Consider the following 22,448-nt stretch of genomic DNA (forward strand, 5'->3'; position numbering starts at 1 on the left):
AAAAGGTTACAGGATACAAAGGTTAATATACTAAAGTCAACCACATTCCTATATACCAGCATGAAAGGTGGAACTTGAAATTAAAAACACCATACTATTTACATTAGCACCCACAAAAATGAAATACTTAAATATAAGTCTAACAAAATATGTATCAGTAACAAAAATATGTATCAGATCTATATGAAGAATACTATAAAACTCTGATGAAAGAAATTAAAGAAAAACTAATAAATGGAGAGATTTTCCATTTTCATGGCTAGGAAGACTCGATATTGTCAAGATGTCAGTTCTTCCAAAATTAATTTATAGAACCAATGCAATCCCAGTCAAAATCCTAGCAAGTTATTTGGTGGATATAGACAAACTGATTCTAAAGCTTATACGGAGAGGTAAAAGACCCAGAACAGCCAACACAATATTGAAGAAGAACAAACTTGGAGGACTGACACTAGCCAACTTCAAGATTTACTGTACAGCTACAGCAATCAAGACAGTGTGGTATTGGTGAAAGTATAGATAAATAGATCAATGGAACAAAATTGAGAGCCCAGAAATAGACCCACATAAATCTAGTCAACTAATCTTTGACAAAGGACCAAAGGAAATACAATGGACAAAAGACAGTCTTTTCAACAAATGGTGCTGAAACAACTGGACATATACATGCAAAGAAATGATTCTATTCACAAACTACACCCTTTGCAAAACTTAACTCAAAATGGATCACAGATCTAAATGCAAAATTACAAAACTCCTAGAAGATAACACAGGAGAAATTCTAGCTGACCTTGGGTTTGGTGATGACTTTTTAGATACACCACTAAGAGCATGATTCATGAAAGAAAGAATTGATAGGACGAACTTCATTAAAATTAAAATTTTCTGCTCTACAAAAGACACTATCAAGAGAATGGAAAGACAAACCACAGATTGGGAGAAAATGTATGCAAAATACATATCTGATAAAGAACTGTTATTCAAATTGTGTCTGGAACTCAACATATGTGATGGTGAGGCAGAAAAAATTCTCACATTTTTTGTATAATTTCTTTCTTATGTTTCTTATAACTTCATGGCATCAACATCAACACAAGAGAAATAAAAGAACCTTAACTAGGCTAGCTCTTTTCAGAAGTATATTCAGAAGTTCTATCGTACATATTCCTATGTTCACTGTTTATACATAACAATGTATAATGCTAGTCTTTATGAAAATAATAATTATAGCACTTAAATAAATATGTAAGCCATAAAAAAGAACTGTTATCCAAATATACAAAGAACCCTTAAAATTCAACCATAAGAAAACAAACAATCCAATTTAAAAATGGGCCAAAGACTTTAACAGACACCTCACCAAAGAAGACATACGCGTGGCAAATAAGCATATGAAAAGATGCTCTACATCATATATCATCAGGGAAATGAAAGTTAAAATAATGAAATACCACTACACACCTATTAGAATAGCCAAAACCCAGGACATTTTAAACACCAAATGCTGGCAAGGATGTGGAGCAAAGAAACTTTCATTCATTGCTGGTGGGAATGCAAAATGTTTCAGCCTCTTTAGAAGACAGCTTGGCAGTTTCTTATAAAAGTAAACATACTCTTACCATATAACCCCGGTATCACTTTCTTTAGTATTTACCCAAAGGACATGAAGGCTTATGTCTACACCAAAACCTGCACACAGATGTCTTTAGCAGCTTTATTCATAACTGCCAAAACTTGAGGGCAACCAAACAGTCCTTCAGTAGGTAAATGACAAGTAAACTGTGGTACATCCAGAAAATGAAATATTATTCAGCACCAAAAAGGAACAAGCTATCAAGCCATCAAAAGACATGGAAAAAACTTAAATACACATTACTAAATGAAAGAAGCCAATCTGAAAAGGCTATATAAATTTCAACTATATGACATACTGGAAAAAGAAAACTATGAAGACAGTCTAAATATTAATGGTTGCCAGGGGTTCGGGGGAAAGAGGGATGAATAAGTGGAACACAGGCGATTTTTAGGGCAGTGAAATTAATTCTGTATAATGCTATATAATGGTGGCTATATATGTAATTATACAGCTGTCCAAGCCCATAGAACATATGACACCAAGAGTGAAAATAAATGTAAACTATGGATTTTGGGTGACAATGAGGTGTCAAGGTAGTTTCATCAATTGTAACAAACATATCATTCTGGTGGGCTATGTTGATAATGGGGCAGGCTATGGAGGTGTGGGGGCAGTGGGTATATGGGAAATCTCTGTGGAAATCTCTGTACCTTCTACTTAATTTTCCTATGAACCTAAAAATTCTCTTTAAAATAGTCTATTTTTAAAAGTATATAAAAGACTTTACTGCAAGAGCTAAAACTATTAAAGTCTGGTCAATTAAGAAAGAATAAATTTAACAAAATAGAAAAAAACAAACAAAAAGATATGAAACTCAGAAAAAAACAGTCATAAATCTTTCTGACCTTGGATTAGACAATGGTTTCTCAGATAAAACACCAAAAGCACTAACAATAACAGAAAAACTACATAAGTTGAACTTTATCAAAATTTAAAAGTTTTGTTCTTCAAAGAACACCATCAAGAAAGTGATAGACAACCCACAGAATGGGATAGAATATTTGCAAATCGTGTATCTAATTAGGGACTTGTACCAAGAATATATAAAGAACTCTTGCAACTTAATAATGAAAACATAAATAATCCAATTTAAAAATGGCAAAGGTACTCAATAGACATTTCTCCGAAGAAGATATACAAATGACCAACAAGTATATGAAAAGATGTTCAACATCACTGGCCATTAGTGAAACAGAAATCAAATCCACCATAGGATACCACTTCACTCCCACTAGGATGGTTATAATCAAAAAGACAGGTAATAGTCAGTGCTGGTGAGAATACAGAGAAATTGGAAACATCCTACTCTGCCTTGGGAATTTAAAATGGTGTAACTGCTTTGGAAATAGTCGGACAGTTCCTCAGAAGGTTAAATACAGAGTTACCATATGACCCAGCAATTCCTTTCCTAGGGATATACCTAAGAGAAATGAAAACATGAGGGAAAGATTCATATTATCTTTTAATTCTATTTTTCCATGAATGCTTTGACGTACCCTCATATGTCTACACAAAAACTTGTATGCAAATAGTCATAGCAACATTATTCATAATATTCATAAAGTGGAAACAACCTGAATGCTCAACTTATGAGTGGATAAACAAAAGGTGGTATATCCATACAACAGAACATTACTCAGCAATAAGAAGGAATGAAATTCTGATTTATTCTATAACATGGATGAAACTTGAAAGTATTATGCTACGTGAAAGAAGCCAGTCACAAAAGACCACTCTTCATGATTCCATTTATATGAAATGTCCAGAAGAAGCAAATTATAGAGACAGCAAGCAAACTAGTGGGTACTTAGGGCTGGTGGCAGTCGTAAGTGACTGCTAATAGGTATAGAGGTGGGTGGGGGTGTTGGGATGATAAAAATGTTCTAAATTGATTATGGAATGGTTGCACAACTTTGTGAATTTACAAAAAATCATGAAATTGTACATTTTAAATACGTGAATTGTATGATATTTGCATTATATCTCAATATTTAAAAAAGGAAATTATTTCCTTGCTTTTTTAAAAAAGGAAATGAAATAGAAGTACAGCACAAAAATTCACAGCTCTATCAATGTAAATATGAAGTTAAACCTGAGATGACAATGTGTTGCAGAGGACAATCAAATTCATTTGTTCTTTATGTCAAATTTGTATTAGGACTTAAGATTCATTTGAAAGAACATTTTTTAAAAATTATAGTAACTTTGGGAAACAAATAGTAAATGATGGACTGAAATTGAAGATTCACAACAAAAGTAAATATGAGAAACCAATTGGTAAAGTATTTAGGTGATCAGTAAATATAAACGTATTCCATTTAAAATAAGTTATTACTTTTCAGCCTCCTACAGGCCAATTCTTACCACCTTATTAACTGCCTAGCCAACACCACATTTTCCCTTGATAATTATGAAATATACTTTTAAGTATAGAGACAAAATGAATATTTCTTACAACTGTTAAGAGCCCTCTTGCTTAAACATGACATTGATTTGCATTTATAATAAGTTAGATTTTAAATTCATTTCAATATAACAAATGGGCATGAGAGCTTTCAGTGCTTTGAAATTTTTTTTTCTTTAATTATAAAAGCAATATAAAAACATTAAAGAAAACTTGGGATATAAAAACAGAACTCATTTATATTACCAAGATAACTATTTGCATTTTCCAATATACCCTGCAGAATATTGTTCAAATGCATATATTTTAACCTAATTGTAATCATCTCTGAAATATAATTTTGTATCCTGCTTTTTCACTTAACGTGTCATAGGCATTTTCCATGTTGTAGTTTTTATAATTATAGTTTTATGGCAATATAAATTTTTAAGTGTACACGATTTATTTAGTAATTATTTCAGAGTTGGACATTTAAGTTGTTCCAGTTTTTGGACAGTATAAATAATATTGCAAAGACTATCTCAGTGCATGTTTTTTTAATGCCACTATCTTAAAAGAGATGCCTAGAAGTGGAAACAGTTTTCTGACAGTTGACACATACTGTCAACTTACTTTCATCTCTACTTGGATGATCCACAAGTTTCTCAAACTTAATATGTTCCGAACTGAGTTCATCAACACCCCACCCCACCTCCACCTGTTCCTCCTTCCATCTTCTCAGTGATTGGCATCCCCAGATGCTCAAGTCATGAACTCAAGCATCATCTTTGACTCCTCTCCTTCTCTCCACATATTCAATCTATCATCAGTTTCTGACATGTGCCCTGAAATGACTCTCATCCACACCTGTCCACTTTGTTCCATCCCACTGCTACAACTCTAATTCTAGTCACCATCACCTTCCACAAGGAGTGAAGCAACAGGCCCTTAACGATTCTCCTTGAACCCAGCCTTTGCCATTGTCCTCAGGAAACCTGTTCGCTGAATGAATGAATAAGTGAAACGCATTATTTAAGTTTAAAAACACAGAGCACAATTGTCACGCTCAAGAGTAGTAGACATTGGATTTGCCTTGTAGGTTAAAAAAAGTGTATTTATTTTTTTTATTTTTATTTTTTTGTAGAATCAGTAGGTTTGAACATGTTGGGTTTTTTTAGTATATAATTTTGCATGAAACCATTGTGATAATAATAACTACACTATAGATGCTAAAATGATATTTTTCATGATGTTTTCCTTTTAGCTATCTTTATGATATGCATAAATTTATAACTTTTATGAAGTGAAATGAAGATGATCTTTACCTTTATGACCTTAGCTCATGTTTTCAAAATTTCAAATATGTGTAAACAGATGAGATGGGACCATATTATCACTGACAAGGCTCTCAATGAATGTTAAAAAAAAAACATGGTGCTTCATAATGTTGGGAATTGGTGTACATTAGAAGAGCTGTTCCTTTTGAGGGATTTTTTCCTTCCAATTTGAACCACTCAATTTCCTTTCTTTGAGGTAAAATGTGTTTATTGAGGCCTTTTAAAACATACATTGTGAAGAACCAAGTAACAGGTTCTTGGTTAAAAAGAATTTAGGTCAAAATTCTGCTGTTTTCAGCAAGTCAAATAAATGGATCCAATTATTGCATTTTTTCCTAATTTTCCAAATAATAAATATATTGTGTTCTTTCTTTTGTGTATACAGGTAATAAATGACAGTTTAGAGGAGAATGTGACCATCTCTGTTACATGTTGCCTGGGAACTCTCGAGCTCTCAGAAGCAGCAGCACCATGCTTCCTGCCTTCCTCCCAACCCACTTCTTTTTCCTGGATCTGCAATCAATCAATCAAAAAATAGGATGAAAAAAATAAAGAATAAAGGATTTATGGTGCTATAACAAAACATAAAAAAAATGAAAAAGTAACCAAAAATTAGGAAAAATTTGAAAAATCAACAGGATTAATAAAAATACCATTGTAATCCAGAGCAGTGAGTTTGGCACTGAATGCATGGAAGGTACCCAATTAATAGGGAAAACAGTGAATGTCACAGTTCTCATTATTAGACAGCGGTGGTGCGACTACTATCTAAAAGTTTTAATGGCACTAAATTCTAATAATCTTCTCATGTGTTCATGTTCTTCTGGCAGGAAACATGGGTGCCATGTTCCCTGAATTCCCAAGACCTATCTCCACACAGCATTGTTTCCATTCAGTCTTCTCCTTATTCTACAAGTGTCATCTCTCTAAACAAAAACTTTAATATCAACCATTTCCTGCAAAAGTCTATAATGCTTCAGGATAAAATCCAAACAACTTTTCCTGGTGCACAAGGCCTTTCATGGTCTGGTCTTTGCCCCCTTGGTAACTGTCACTTCTGGATTCCTCTCCCCCATTTCCACACTAAGTAGGTTTCAAAATCCACCATGCTGTCTCCTACTTAAGGGCTTTTCCCAAGCCCTTCCCTTTGCCTAAAGGTCCCCTGTCTCATTTTCTCAGCAGCCTAATTTGTACTGATATTTTCAACTCAGATCAGGCTTAGCCTCTATGACCCCTTTCCAGGCACGAACCTGAAGTGAGGTATTCACCGCTCTGTGAATACCTCAGGTGTAGTTCTCACGACACTGATCTTAATTATCTGATTACTGGCCTAGTCTCTATTTGATTGTGAACATAAATTTTACTTTTTAAATCACTGTGCCCCAAAGATGAATACAATATTCTCCCATAAGAGATACTTAACAAATGTTAAACTATGAAAGAAAAAATGATAGAACTTAGAAGGATATTAAACAAATAGTGGCATTGATTTCATTTATTTATTTTTGTTATAAAAATGGATTGATATGGGTTTCCAATATTTTATTTTATTAAAGGAATTCTCAAAAAGTCCTTATATCGCCACCGTTCCATAAAAAAAAGGATTTTTACACCAAGAATATAGGAGGGACATTATTTAAAAATAAAGGGCAATCTTGTATGTCTCCAAAGATGGGGACAATTTCAGAACCCTACGGACTGGCTCAGGATCATGATTTTCCATGAGACAAATATTTGGCAGCCACTGACTTACATTCTCTTCCTTGAGTATAACTCCTCACTGAGGCCTCTGATAGAGGGCAAAAATCAGACAACTAATTAGAGGGAGTACTTTGTGAAATGTCTGTAGAATAACCAGGATTCTCTGTTACAGATTGAGACTAGATGTACATGCTTAGGTAACTAGAGGAAATAGCGGTAGGTTTGACAATCTCTTCTGAAAAGTGAGTATATTCTTTAATCCTCACACCCCATCATTCCCTTCATAGCCACCATTTACACCACATCACTCACCAATTGTTGGCAGCTACGACATGCCTACAATGAAATATGAGCCTACTCTTCTTTCCACCAACTTTATCCCAGGCTAAATACATCCACAAGTCCTTAGCTTCTGGCTCAGTGTCAGAAGCAAAGGCAGTACCAAGACCTTGCCCAGAGATAGCACAGTTGCCTTGGGGTTATGGATCTGGCAAGTGAAAATTAATCTTTTCAGAGGGCTCAGCCTTTCTTTGCAGAAGCTTACTCACTTTGAAGTAAATCTTTGTAATTGTTTTCTGTTTGATTTAGGACAAGTTTGAAAGCTGTCAGTGAGTTCTGTTGAGATGAAAAGATGCTTGTCAAGAAAGATGAGGAGCTGGGATGCTGCAGATGGGCTCTTGATGATTAGCATCTAATGGCGCTTTAGGCTGTAGAAGGGTAGTACGTTTACTTTGAGGGTCTACTACTGAGAGCCACTCTTAGTTATCTGCTGCTTATTTGACTACACATATCAAATATGGAAAAATTTGCACTTAGATTGTGGCTGCCATGAGTAACAGAGAATAATTTCACAGAGATCTTTTTTAAAAAAATCCAGGATCAAGACTTAGGCTAAGTATTAAGCAGAACACATTTATTAGGTGCTTAATTAATACTTACGAAGTGTATAAATGTTTTTAAATACAATTTTAGAAAAGCAAGGGATACAATTCCTTTGCTCCCTCTTACCCTCCCTCTTGATCTTTTCAATACTCCATTTTTTTAAAAAGGACCTTCATCCCATGATATTTTCGAAAGAAAATACAGAGGCAAAAAGTGTATTAAGTGAATTAAAAACCACAATATACACCATTAAAAAGAAAGAAGGCTCCAGAGATGAGTTGAGCATTAGATTTATTTCTAAATTTAAAGCAACGAGGCTAAACAATTGTTTTTGTTACCATGACATTATATGACAACCAATGAAAACATGCAAAATTATTCCCAGCAACAGACCTTTCTTCTGGAATTATAACTCAAGAGTAGGATCTTATTTCATTGGTACTTGTATAGGGACACTGGAGTAATAGAGTTGGCATTGGGTACAATTTATAGAAATTCTATTTTAAAAGACCTCTCATATGAATACTTTATAAAGGTTAAGGCTTAACGTTAAATTAAAACTCATGGAAAGCATTTCAATTTGGGAAGTGATCTGAGACAAGAGTCCAAATAAATGCCACGGGACTGACTCTCTCAAATATCTGCCAGCATATGCCGCCCTCTAGCAGGTGTTGGTGGTCGGTCAGCTAATGATTGAATTCTCTAACTAGTACTTGTAGGACAAAAATTCTGTTCTTAATTTAGAGTCACATGCTCAGACCTAGCCCTAGGCTCAAAGAATCAGAATCTCTAGGGGGACTTGGAGGCCAGGAACCTATCTAAATTTTTAGTAATGCTTTACTGGCAATTCTCCAACTAGACATAGTTGGGAAGCACTACTTTAGGTCAGAGTTTAGTTTAGAGAGTTGCTTAGTTCAATCTAGTTTAGTTGAGATTCTAAAAGTGCCTCTATAGGTGAGGCTTACACTACTGATTGGAGAAGGGTTAGCCCAAAAGAAAGTACAACTACGGAAAACTACCAATGCCTGGTTTTCATGCTGCTTCCTCTACCATTTGGTCATTAACAATCATTGTGGAACATATTACTTTATGAAAATGGTTAGAAAACCTCCATATTTAGAGAATGTTTTCAGGGCAGATAACCCTGTTTGTCTCGTTTTGTGGTTCTGCTTTAATTACTCGTGGAAAGAGAACCATATTGTGACTCTGAAGTGAAAATTTAAGCTCTAGAATTATGGTTCTGTATAGAAAGCCAACCAGCACACAGAAAGAGATAAAGCAGCTATTTTCCTCAAAGCAATTCTATGTATGCTTAAACTTCCTTCAAAATCTATTACTGTAACTCAGAACATAAAATTTCATCCTGAAATTTTTAAGTTGGATGTTACAACTCACTGCTTTTCCCCATGCCCCTTCTTCCTACTCCTTCAGACTTCACGTATGTGTATTTATGATCTTCTCCCTTATTTCCAACTAAGTTCTCCTTTAAAGCTGCCCTTAAATTTAATTTTCACTAACCCAGGTATTCTAGTTAATTCCAGATACCACCTGTATAAAAGTCTTACCAGAATTACGAATAAAGGAGGAATTGGAAAGGAAATGAATATGCTGCACAAAGGTGATTTATTCCACATACATTATCTTATTGGATTGGGGGGGGGGAAGCAAATCTGCCTCAACCTACAGATTAGGAATTAAAGGTCAAGGTTTGGCCTGATATTGGCATTGACACTTTCAAATCACCTCTACAAACATATAAGTCATACATTGTATTTGGAGGGCTTGAGATTGACAAATCCCTTTCAAATGCTTTGCCTCATTTAATCATTATAACAACCCTGAGAGTATAATCCCTATTAGAGCAGATGAGGAAGTTGAGGCATAGTGGAGTTTAGTGTTTGCCCCATGTCACCCAGCTTGTGAGTGACAAGGCCAGGCTTTAGGCTCTCGTGTCACAGGAATGAGTCTCAAATCCACCCCAGCCATCAGTCACTGACACATGGTGGAAAGAATGTTAAAAGAGAAGAAATAGTTTCCTAGAATAAAGTTACAGCAGCCTGCATGTCCTTCTGTAGCTGATAACTGGGGCATCAATTTCCTTTGAAATTCATGGCCTTAAATAATCAGCTTCTCTATGGAAGATACAAAAGACTTTGTGTCATAATTTATGATGCTGATCCTGATCTACAATTAGATTTCACAGGACTTGGAACTTGAGATACAAAGAACCATTAACACGGCCTTTTTGTTAATATAGAAAATTGCTAGTACATTCATATCTTTATAATACCCATTTCTTATTAAAAAGAAAAATGCAATAGGCCATCTTCCATATATGATAAGCTTGATATGATTACCATATTTTAAAATCCATTTTTAAGGCAATGAGATAAGGTCTGCTTACCCCTCCTTCATGTCATTAATAGGAAGCGGAACTCTGCCACCCCTGTCTAGGGCCGACGTGATGTTTATGGCGTTCAGGCGCTCAGGTTGCCACACATTCTTCACCGCCCCAAGAAAGTCTCCAAGAACTTCACTGGCCAACATTTCTTCTACGTTCATATTTTTAATGAAGAATTCTGCTTGATATGGCAATGGGAAGTCTAATTTTGGTGAAAAAGGGTATGCATATCTTTAATGAATTAGTCCTCCCAAAGAGAAATGAAAGAATAATTTGAGATTTGTTGAGGTCTGTCATAATCCTGGCAGTAGGGAGCAATATTAATACTGACTTTAAAAGCTTTCTGTATAACAGATGACGTATCTAAAACAAAACATACATTACACACCTTATCTACAATAGAATAAAATCCAAGTTTCCACAGGGCAATTTATAATTACATATAAGACTTGGCCAAAAAATAAGAAAAACTAAATCCCATTTTAAATTTATATTATTACTGATATTTTTGGAGCACGCTAAAACAATACATTTTCCTAAAATAAATACTGATATATCCAGTGAGAATTATAAAAATCAGAGCAATTCCACTATTTTGATCACTCTATAATTAAATATTTTAGAAAAATTATAAAGTTAGCATGCAATTGCACATTTCGCATTGTTAGAGATTCAGTTAGCTTTTTTCTCCCCAACATCTCATCAAAATTTTCCTCTCAAAATTGTTAAATTAATATTTTAACCCACTGTCAAACTCAGACTCTCAATATAAGAAACTCTAAATGAAAATATTTCAGTTTCTCAAATGTTACTCCTGAATTATGAACCATCGGTTTCCTATAGTCTGATTGTTCCATTAAGATAAAGAATAGCTTTCTTTTGTTTAATAATATTTCTGTAATAATAAAGGTTAATTTAAAAAAATATTTACTATGAGACAGGCCAAACTAAGAAATTTAATTTTCACAAAAAGATGAGTAGGTACTTATATTTTTCTCTATACTTTCAGATGGGGAAGTTTATCTTTAGGGAGGTCCAGAAACTTACCATAATTTAAACTTACCTCATAAAATGTTTTTTCCTTTTCTTTTTAATTTTAATTGACACACTGTAATTATACATACTCATGGGCTACAATCCGATGTTATGATATATATGTTGTATAGCTAGGGTAGCTAATGTATCAATCACCTCATGCTTTTATCATTTCTTTGTGACAAAAACATTCGAAACCCTCTCCTCTAGCTATTATGTAACATATAAAACTTAACTGTTAACCATAGTCACCCAACTATGCAGTAGCACACCAGAACTTACTCCTCCTATCTAATTGAACTTTGTACCCATTGGCCAACATTTCCCTTTTCCCTTCCCTGCTCCCCTCCCCAGTCTCACCTCACATGATTGTTATCTAAGCTAAAGGAGATTATGCATACAAAGTGCTCAGCAGAGTTCTCAACATATGAGTATAGTAAAAACTTATAAAATATTAAACTTCAGCTCTCATTATAACAATATGAAAAGGCTAGCTATCTGAATTCTTACTTTAAAAGGACAAGAAAATGTTTCTGAACTCCACACGGATTGAAAGTCCTCAATTGTAATTATATTATGTATATCCTCTGATTCATTTCAATAAAAGCCAAGTATCTGTAAAGCATTCCACTCTTATTTAATAAACAAAAAAATTACATAATAAGTACCTGAAATCTTGATGACCTCATTTTTTACAAAGTCACTTTGATATTAAAGGACATTTAATGCCAGAGATGAAGTCAGAGAAGAAACTCTAGTTATCAGAGTTTTCAACAAAGTTTTCTAGAGTGCAGTCATTTCTGCCTTAAGATTTAGTTCTTGAGGCCCCTAATCATACAAAGTTCTTTACTTATCTCCTACACTGTCATTTTTTCTGCTTATGATTTTGTTAGATTTGTTTAATGTATAGTCCATCTGCAATCCTCTAAAATACAATATATTTATTCTTTTATGCAGATAATTTTCCTGTTTTATACAGATATGTTTCCTGTCTTATACAGACAAATAGTAGCTTAATCATGCTACATTGTTCCCCATACCTAGAAATAGGCAGAAATTTGTCATGAAGAGATTCTTGGCAACAAATAATATCATATTTATAAATTATACTAAATATAGTTCTTGAATACGCCAGTTTATAATCTATTCATTTCACTCTGTTTTTACATCCAGTTTTTTTTTTTTCCCTTGGGGGGGGGGAGCATGCAAAACTTTTATTATCAGTCCTACTTTCCTACTTCTTGGAGAACTATTTGGCGTTTCCTGATCCATGTGACCCTACTTTGTTGCTACCTTTCTAAGACCGCTGTGAAGCCTGTGGCTGCTACCCCGCCCCTCAGTGGCTCTGGGCTCTACAGCTGCCTGCTGTCTACCCAGCCAAGAGCTGCTGCCAGGCCTCCCAGAGATGAGTCACAGCAGCTTTCTAACTCTGGGGAAATCCCATGCCTGCTATATTTGGAAATCACAGAGGCCAACAGAACAGTAGGCCAACATATTGGCAGCAGGCCTCTGAGGCGCTAAACCCAATTTAGAGAATCATTTTATGTACTCTTCTTGAGCTCCGTGCTGTGTGAGTCTACGTGACTAATTTCCCATTAGGTCTCTCAAACAGAAGACAGCTGGGCAGGAACTTGGATGGAGCATGATTACCCTGATATACAACTTTTGCTATTTTTTGTTGTAAACCTCATCTGGGACAAATAGCACAAGTGTGGGCCATCCTCAAAGATGTACATCCTAGTGCACATATACATTCTGTCTAGACCAGCAAAGATAAATGCATGACCTTTAGTTCAGTGGTTTTCAAACAGTTTTGGGCCACTGAGCCCTACTTAGAAGTCACTAGAATGGCTCTACCTGAATTAAAAGGGAAGGCTTTCCATTCCTTCTGTACAAGCACACCTTCAAAACCACTGATTTAGATAAATAGCCCCTAAAGCCAACTTTCAATCCTATAGTTGTCTAGTAGTCTTCCATTAGTATCTGCTTGATTATAGGTCCCCAAGCATCAACACCACCACCTCCTAAGATGCCTTGTGTACTTTGTGTCTATAGCACTAAGACTATATTTGAGAAGGAAGAACTTAAAACTGTAGACCGGGCTATCAGTCTGTAGGGTCACCCATACCTGACTAACAGCTTTGAGTCCCTCTGAGACCATAATGGTGAGGTAAAATGGTCCAAGACCACTGTAATGTAACTATATAACTATAGTGACGAATTTCCAAGGAGGAAGGAAACTTTTCGATTATTCTGCTCATTAAGGGTATTCCAATTCTACAGGGACAAGTATCCAATCACAAGTGTAGCCAAGAACAAAAGTGTCCCTCATCCAAACAGGAATAGCTAGCAAGAGCTCTTGGGGAGTGAGAAATAGAGGACAGGAAGTCCTCTGTCCAGGCCAAGAGACCTGGCTCTAGGACTTGCTTTTCATATATGAAGGTCTTTTAAAATTTTTAACTCCCAAATTTGTTGTCTTCAATTGTCATTGCTAAAATGCCTAGGAAAAAATTCACTTAAGGAGGTTCAAGGCTTCAAGCAATTTCTCCATGTACATATTTTCACTTTTACAGAAATTGCTTTCTTTCATATAGTGTAAAGGCAATTTTTAATCCAGCTTGGACTGAATTATCATGAATACCAAAGTAGTGAGTTCTGATAAAATATTTTGAATTTGTTCATTTGTTTTTAATTATTCTAGTAAATAGAAGCAAGAATTCCCCAATTGTTTTTCTATTTCCAGAGGGAAAAAATTCTGTATCAATTCTTCTCCTGTCACTCTCATAAATGATATCTAGTATGGAGAGGATAACGTTATGGTTTATAAATTTAACTAAAATGTTTTTAGTGGTATTTTTCCCAGTTGCCAAATATTTCCTTTGTCCCTAACCTTCAAAATCCTTAGGAAATCACTTATAATTTCAGCATATGTAACTCTGTATTGCTGATGGACTCTAGAAATTACTGAAGCACGATCAGCTATTTAGGAAGGAAGTTGTGCTCCAAATTATAGTTTAATTCTGTAACTCTATATATTCACATACAATTGAACTACTACCTATGATAAATTTTAAAGTAAAATAATAAAACTAGCTAATAATTGCAATTGTGCACTGTGATCAGTTCTGTATTAAGCACATCTGAAGCCTTAACTCATAGAATCCTTACCCCAGACTTACGAGAGAAATGCTATACTTAGTCCCATTCTATGGATAATAAAACCAAGGCTTAGAGAAATCTGTTTAGCTCCCTATCCTGGGTTCTTTACCACCATAACATACCACGATATTTCATAACAAATGACATATCGCTTAGTATTCTTTTCTATATTTTACCATTTCATCAGTTTTTATATAGTTATAAAACATAATGAAATACTTCTTGGAAATGAAGAAACAACCATCAACATATTTTTCAATACCTACCTTCTGCTGACATTATATTAATTATCAAATTATGCCTTGCTGTCTCAAAGGTGCGCTTATTGTACGCAGTTATCTATTATAAAAGGAAAACCATATTACAGAAACGAAATATTTGTAAAATTAAATTCATTAAGGACAAAAATGAAAACAAATTATCATTCTTTCCATTTTCATTATTTGTTGATATACTTACAAAATATTCCTTATCTAGGCAATCAGAACTCAGGGCTTTTAGCAATATTATAGGAAAATAAATAATTAGTCAGGTCTATTTAATATGCTAAAACAAAAAGTTAAAATCAGAAAGACCCTTTCAGAGAAGGCCATTAAGTCCTGGTAGCAATGCAGATGCATTAGTAAATGGATTAACCATTATGAATTACTTACCAGTGATGTTCTAGGATTTCAAAAAAACCTAAACAACATATTTTTGTACTTTTAAATGGAGTTTAAGGATTATAATGGAAAGTACACTTTAAAACAAAAACGTCTTTGAACTGCTTGCACTTAGTACTAAACTGCACACCAATCAGTTAAAAAATGTCATAAATAACCCTTTGGAAATCATATCTAATTTATGCTGGGAGTGAAGCAACAAGGATCATTGTCTATAAAGCTACAGCACATGCTCAAAAACACGAATCAATCCCTTCATAGACTCAAATATTAGTAAACATCTGTAGAGCCAATGAACTTATATCAATGTCAACTCAGAAACAGCCACCGCAAACAACAAACAAAGCAAGGGCCAACCACAGGATACAGCTTCAAAAGCAATGAATAATTAACTTTATAACAGATTTAAATCACTCAAGCACACCTGCAGTACCTCAAAAAAAAACAATGAATTTGTCAAAGTCTTAGAATCCCAGCACTAGCCTTTGGGCAATGGTAGCAGCTGGAGTTGACTCTGAGATAAAGGAATAGGATAAAACTAACTCAAACTAATAAGAAATATCATGTGCATTTAAAAACAAATAAATACCAAAGATTTCTATACATAATATATGAGCTCCAAAAGAAATAAACTGCAATCATTGGAAATATTGAGAGTTGAAACAGTAAAAATCAGAATTTTAGAATAAATAATTCAAAACTTTTAACAATATTTTAAAAGTATATATTCTGAGAGATATATTATTCCACAAAGTTAAAAGAACTTCTCTCTCCACAATTTGTCAAATTTCTGTTGGATTTCATCACTTCCTTGCTGCTATCTGTTGGGACACATCATCAATTAGGCTCACACTGGACACTAAAATCAAGACTAGCCATAAAACAAACTAGAAGCTATTGTTCAAATGAAGTGAATTTAAAAAATGCAAAATAAGTTTTACTTGAGAATCGTCATGATTTGAAACATTTACCCTGCAAAAAAATTAATCATATTTTCAATGAAACAGAGTATCAGTCCTTTACTATTTGTTATAATATCTTGAAGCTTCAGCATAGAAAAAAATAAGATATTTTCAAATTAATAGCAATATTCTTATGGCTAGTCTTCCTATATTTATCACAAATTTCATTATTGTAAATTTCATAAACTCTAGTGGGTTTTTTTTTTTTTTTTTAGTCACAGGCTACTGAAGGGAGTGAAGATTGTTTCATATCGGGGGAAGAATTTTATTATCTGAATTTATATTTATGTTTAATTTTAACAGCTGTAACAGAATGTAGTCCTTCTATCACTTCAAAGAGATATTTAAATACTGTAATATCCTCAATCAAATTTTACTTATTACAATGATGTGACAGCCTTCAAGGCAGAGAGGTGTATTTGTGTGTGTGAGTGCACATGCATGCGCATGTTTTATTTTTATTTTTATTTTTGACTGGTAAGGGGATCACAACCCTCGGCATGGTGTGGTCTGCACCACGCTCAGCCAGTGAGCACACCAGCCATCCCTATACAGGATCCAAACCTGCGGCCTAGGCACAACCAGCTCTACACTCTCCTGAGTGAGCCACGGGGTCAGCCCTGCATGCTTTATTTTTGATCCCCTATTTCTAAAACAGTGCCTGATCTATTTTAGGTCTCAAAATTTAAATATTTCAGATAAATATCTACTGAATTAATAGATTTATATGACTACATATTAAAGACATGCAAAACTCTTGATTAAATTAATATTATAATGAAATATAATTGATTAATTATAATGAAATTAATGGTATATTTAAACACTATACCTATTACTATATATGGATGTAAACATGAGCTATTTACAGATGAATTGCTACTTGTGTTATATGTAGGATATGCTAAATTTTCATCATTATCTTTTTAGTACATTATTTGATACATATTTGTGACAGTATATGTTAGTAGTAAGGCAAAAGAACATAACAAACTCTCCTAAATCCATCTCAACACACTGTTTCTCTCCTGTCCTAGTCCCTTGCCTCTCCCCAACAAGTAAGTGATTTTAAATTTGGTGTTTAACATCCCATTCATTTTAAATACAGTTTTATTATAAATACATGTATACTTAAAATATATTGCTTAGTTTGCTTGTTTTTGAGCTCTACCAAAATGGTAAACTACATGTAGTCTTTTGGTACATGTTTTATTTTGTTTTTTCATTAAACATTGTGTTTAAAAAACTATGTTGCTGGGCAAGCTTAAGTTCAATGTTGCTCTTAACATTCACTGTGAATACACCACTATTTATTAATCTGTTCTTTTGCTCATAGACTTTTGGGTCTCCCTGTTCTGTGGTTTTCCAGTGTTTTGCTATATAGACATTGCTTAATGAGCATGACTGTACATGCCTCCAGGTGGGCATTTACAAGTGTTTCTTTTGGGTAAGAATCTAATTTTATGTTTTGCCATATGGCTAGCCAATTGCCCAAGCACCATTTAATAAATAGATATTGTTTTCTCCACTTATCTACAGCACCATCTCTTCAGACATATATCATTGTTCCTTATGTAGAGGTTAACTGTTTCTAGACTCTCTATTCTGTTAGTTAATTTGTCTATCCCTGTATCAATGTAACCTTATGATAATTACTACAGATTTATAATAAATCTTGATATCCAGAAGGGAAAGAAACCCTTCCCCCCTTTTTTTCTGCTTTAGGATTGTCTTGGTTATTCCCAGCCTATTATTTTTCCTACAAATTTTAAAATCAGCTTGCCAAGTTCCATAAAAAAAAAAAATCTATTGCAATTTTTATTGTAATTGCATTGAATCTATAGATCAATTAGGGGGAAAGGGATGCCTTCATGACATTGAGTCTTCCTATTCCTGAAAGAAATATTTTTTCATTTAAGTAGGTAGTCTTTAATACCAATAAAGTTTTATAATTTTCCCCATACAGACTTTGCATACCTTGTTATAGTTATTCCTAGTGTCTTATAATTTTTGTTGCTATTAAAAATGGTATATTTTTTAAAACATGTACTTTCAATACTTGTTATTCATATATAGAAAGTAACAATTTTTTATATTGATCCTATAGCTCACTGCTGGTCTGTCTTAATATCTTTAATTGTCTATAGACTATTTACATCATTAACTGTTCAATTCTTCTTTTCAAATTTTCATAGATTTAATTTATTTTCCTTTCTTTACTGTACTGGCTAGGACTTCCAATATATTCTGTAATAGATGTAATGAGATGGTCATTCTTGTCTTGTTTCCAAATTTAAATTGAATTTCTGTTTTCCCATTAAGGATGATGTTTGCTATTATTTTTGGTAAAACCTATCAGGTTAAGGAAGTTCACTTCTATTCTAGTTTGCTGACAGTTATTTTTTTCTTATTAAGAATAGGTAGTGAATTTTATTAAACGCTTTCTCTGCAACTATCAAGACAATTATGCTACTTTTCTCCTTTGAAGAGAATGAGAATGCAATGAATTATATTTACATATTTCTTTTTAACTTTTACTAATATATTTAAAAGTTAATTTGACAATAACTCAAAATAACTTTCTTTTATCTACATATATTTCTATTTGTATATTTCATATCTGGTAATGTAGTGAATTATGTTTAAATATTTCTTTTACAACTTTTACTAATATTTAAAAAAATTAATTTAACAATAACTCAAAATTCCTTTCTTATATCTACCTATACTTTCCATCTTATATCTGTATTGCCTTAAGGAAGAAGATTTATAGATAGAAATCACTGAAAAGTAAGTTAATACAAACTTTCAATTCTAAATGAAGTAAAGCCCTCTTCCCTTGGCCAACATGGAAGCTCATATCCACACTCCAGGACTGATAAAAACTTTGGAGAAAAACGCAAAGGATACTGTCCCTTCAAAGTTTGTACATGGTAGAAAACATGTCACCTGCAACCTGTATACGCTCCTGGCAATTCCCCTGGCAGTTCCTAGGCTGCTGCCCTGTTCACTACAAGTCAATCTTTACAGAATTAAAGTTAAAATAGAATCTAAGATCCTGGAGGAGTCAAGACCTAAAATTATGGTAGGACTCTCCTGCCATTAATGGTCATTATAATTCTGATTTTGGTGGATACAGTAATTAGTGAAACACTTTTAGCTTTTATATCATTCATTTTTTTAAAGTATTAATTCCCCTTAAAGGTTCAATGTGATCATTGTTTTTGGTGTTGTTTTAATTTCTAATATTTTCCAGGTATGATGTTAGGAACTTGAAAACCTAATAAATTGTAACACCACCATCTCTCCTAGAAGAAAAGCTAAACACATCAGCATGGCTTACAGTGAGTGCACTCAAAGATCTGCCCCTACCAATACCAACACCTCCTGTTCCTTTCATTTGCCCTCTGGGTACATCCTACCCTCTAGCCACACTGTAGTTCTCTGAGACCAAGTGACTTTTTTATACCTCCAAGATTTTGATGTGCTGTTTCCTCTGTCTAAGATAGCCTTCTTTCTACTTTGTGAAGTAAGTTCTCATTTACCCTCTTACAACTCTGCATCAAATAGCACCGCTTATTATGGCATTTATTACAGTGTTGGCCAAGTATGTGTTTCCATCTCAGTGCTCCAACCCCCCGGGGCTGTAAGACATGGCAAAACTCACCTGTCACTCATCTCTCTATTTCTAAGCACCTATCATAATGCTTGGCACACAGAAAGTCTACTGAATGACTATATTTCAGGGACATAAAATTTGAATTCAAAATACAGAGCAAATAAGTGTTTTAAGTTTGCATTTATTTTCTTACATAGAATTCATATTACAGTACTCTATTTCTTTTAAATATCTTTTAATTTTTTTTCACTAATTTAGACTGTCATTTCTTATATAAAAGCTGAAATAAAAACCTTTATAAACAGAAAGAAATGGCACATTTCCAAATGTTATCTAGTGTGTTTCCATGCACAAAATATTAAAAACCACTGCCGTGTAACTTTAATTTCAATGCTTAAAAGGCAAATTACAAAATTTGGCTCTTTCTAAATAAATTACCTCAATGATAGTTGGTTTCCCCACATTTTCAGCTGTTGGAGACCCATATAGGACTCCATCACTATATGGTGTTCTTTGGATATATCGAAGCCATCCAGGTCTGTCTGGGTAACCCATTAAATTTGTGTTAAAAGTTATGGGATCATTACTAATCTCGCCTAAATAAGAAACACAGAATTAAAGCATTAAATAGTTATTTCACACATGTTGCTTTGATAGTTTCAATCAAAACATTCTGTTTAAAAATTTTTTTCTTACATATGTAGCAAACTAAATGCACACACACACACACACACACATACACACACACAATCCATCTGGGAATTTAGACTAGGGACCCATGTAAAGAAAAAAAATCCTTTTGGTGTTAATTTGTGTAGAAATCAGATGCAACAAAGAAAGCAGATTCATATGATTTTCCTGGAAAAAAAAATTTTGGTCACTTAAGAGTGGGACAGTTCCACCAGTGAAAGAACTCTCTCTCAGAAAAATCCCCTTATCATTGTCATGTATTCATTCTTTTGAGAAGCGTTCTTTTCATGAAACTCTGGATACTATCAAACTCATATTAAGTGATATTCCAACATTATAAAATTATCATCAAAACAAATATAATTTTAAAACATTGGAGAACAGGATGACAGATGTTACAAATTCAAAACAACTGTAATAATGATAACATTTATTAATAATAAACAATAACAGAATCATTTATTAGCACTTTCCTGGCCCTGTGTTAAATGCTTTACAAGCACTATTTCATACCATTTTCAAACAAACCTATGAAAGCAGTATTTTCATTTAGCCCTAATTTTATTGATTGAATATATATTTTTTATATTAAATAACTTCTCTATGGTTATATTAAGTGATGAAACTAGCATTTAATCCTGGCTGACTCCAGAAACTATGCTCAACTACATGTTCTCTTCTCAAATGTTAGAGCTGCTGTTCAAAAGGTTTAGCTATATTGTTTGGCAAACATGAAATTATTTTAAATTAATTGATAAAAAGACTGCCTTTTTTCTTGAATGTTATTAAGAACATGGTTTACTATATTTTATGAATGTTCTCAGGTATGCTATTCATCATATAACCGATAAAAAGAATATGTATATTAATTTTAATGCTAAAATGTGCTCTTACAAAATATAATTTTCAAAAAATCATTTTTACTTGTTACGTAGGCAAGAGTTGCAACTTAGTATGTTTTATCTTGCTATTCTTTCTACATCTTCATTAATTTGATGGCATTTGTGATCATTCAAAATAACATATTTAAACCAATGAATTAAATAAGACTTCATAATTGGTGTTACTTTGAAGAAAAAATTAATCTCCATCATATTACTATGAAGTTATATAAAATCATATCACATTGTAAAAATGTTTTTTTAGGAATTCTTAGTATCATATTTCATTCTCTTCTACAACACTGTACAGTTTTCCAAAAAAGCAATGTATTATGTAAGAATGTAAGTCTTAATACAGAAAATCATAGTTTTATAGCTATACTTATTTCTATGTGAATACAGGTAGATCATTTGTCAGAGGATTAACTGAAGACTAGAAATATGCTTTCTCTAAAATTCAAAAATGAATTATTTCCTTTTGTAATTAAATTTCTAATCTTGAAATGAGAAATATTCTACAATGACCAATTTATCAGGTATATAGACCATTTCAAATAATATTAATGATATTTGATCACATACTATCTAGATTAGATACACTGAGCAAAGAGAAAAATTAAGTATACTAACCACTTTTTCCCCCCACAAAGAACGTACCAGGTTTTGGGTAAGGTGGAAATTCCCCCTTGAAATACTCTCTTTCCAAAACATGAACAAAGAGAACACCTGCAGATGGGTATACATTCCGATCAGAGTGCACCTTCGAGAAAATAGTATACACTGAAAACAGGAGAAAAAATTAGAGAGAGAAACAAAAATAATGAGATATGCCCTTGATAATTCAGCTTATACTGTAAATAAGGGTTTCACTATGTAGAAATTTCTGGGAAAACTAAAGCAACGTGCAAAAGAACGGTTAATAAAAGTTTGTTTTAAAGGGAAGTGATTTTAGAACAAAACATGGAAAAACTCTTTCGAGTTATGTTTAGAGCCTTTTCAAACACTATGTAAACAAAATTGGACACATTTAATATTTTACATTGTTAAATAACAAAGACATCCATAATATCTTTCTGGTAATTTATTTTTACTTGAAATTA

General features: G+C 33.4%; 1 protein-coding gene across 2 annotated transcripts in view; it reads right to left on the reverse strand.

Moving 5' to 3' along the window:
- Positions 1-22,448, reverse strand: part of SGCE (sarcoglycan epsilon) — a 72,847-nt gene that overhangs the window by 22,778 nt on the left and 27,621 nt on the right. For both annotated transcript variants that reach the window (XM_063099664.1, XM_063099663.1), the window contains 4 exons: positions 22,006-22,128; positions 20,216-20,373; positions 14,801-14,873; positions 10,344-10,542 (listed from right to left, as the gene is read on the reverse strand). In XM_063099664.1, coding sequence (XP_062955734.1) covers positions 10,344-10,542; positions 14,801-14,873; positions 20,216-20,373; positions 22,006-22,128 — 553 coding nt within the window. The remainder of the gene's footprint in view (positions 1-10,343; positions 10,543-14,800; positions 14,874-20,215; positions 20,374-22,005; positions 22,129-22,448) is intronic.

The sequence above is a fragment of the Cynocephalus volans genome, chromosome 6 (genome assembly GCF_027409185.1).
Source record: "Cynocephalus volans isolate mCynVol1 chromosome 6, mCynVol1.pri, whole genome shotgun sequence".
Taxonomy (NCBI): domain Eukaryota; kingdom Metazoa; phylum Chordata; class Mammalia; order Dermoptera; family Cynocephalidae; genus Cynocephalus; species Cynocephalus volans.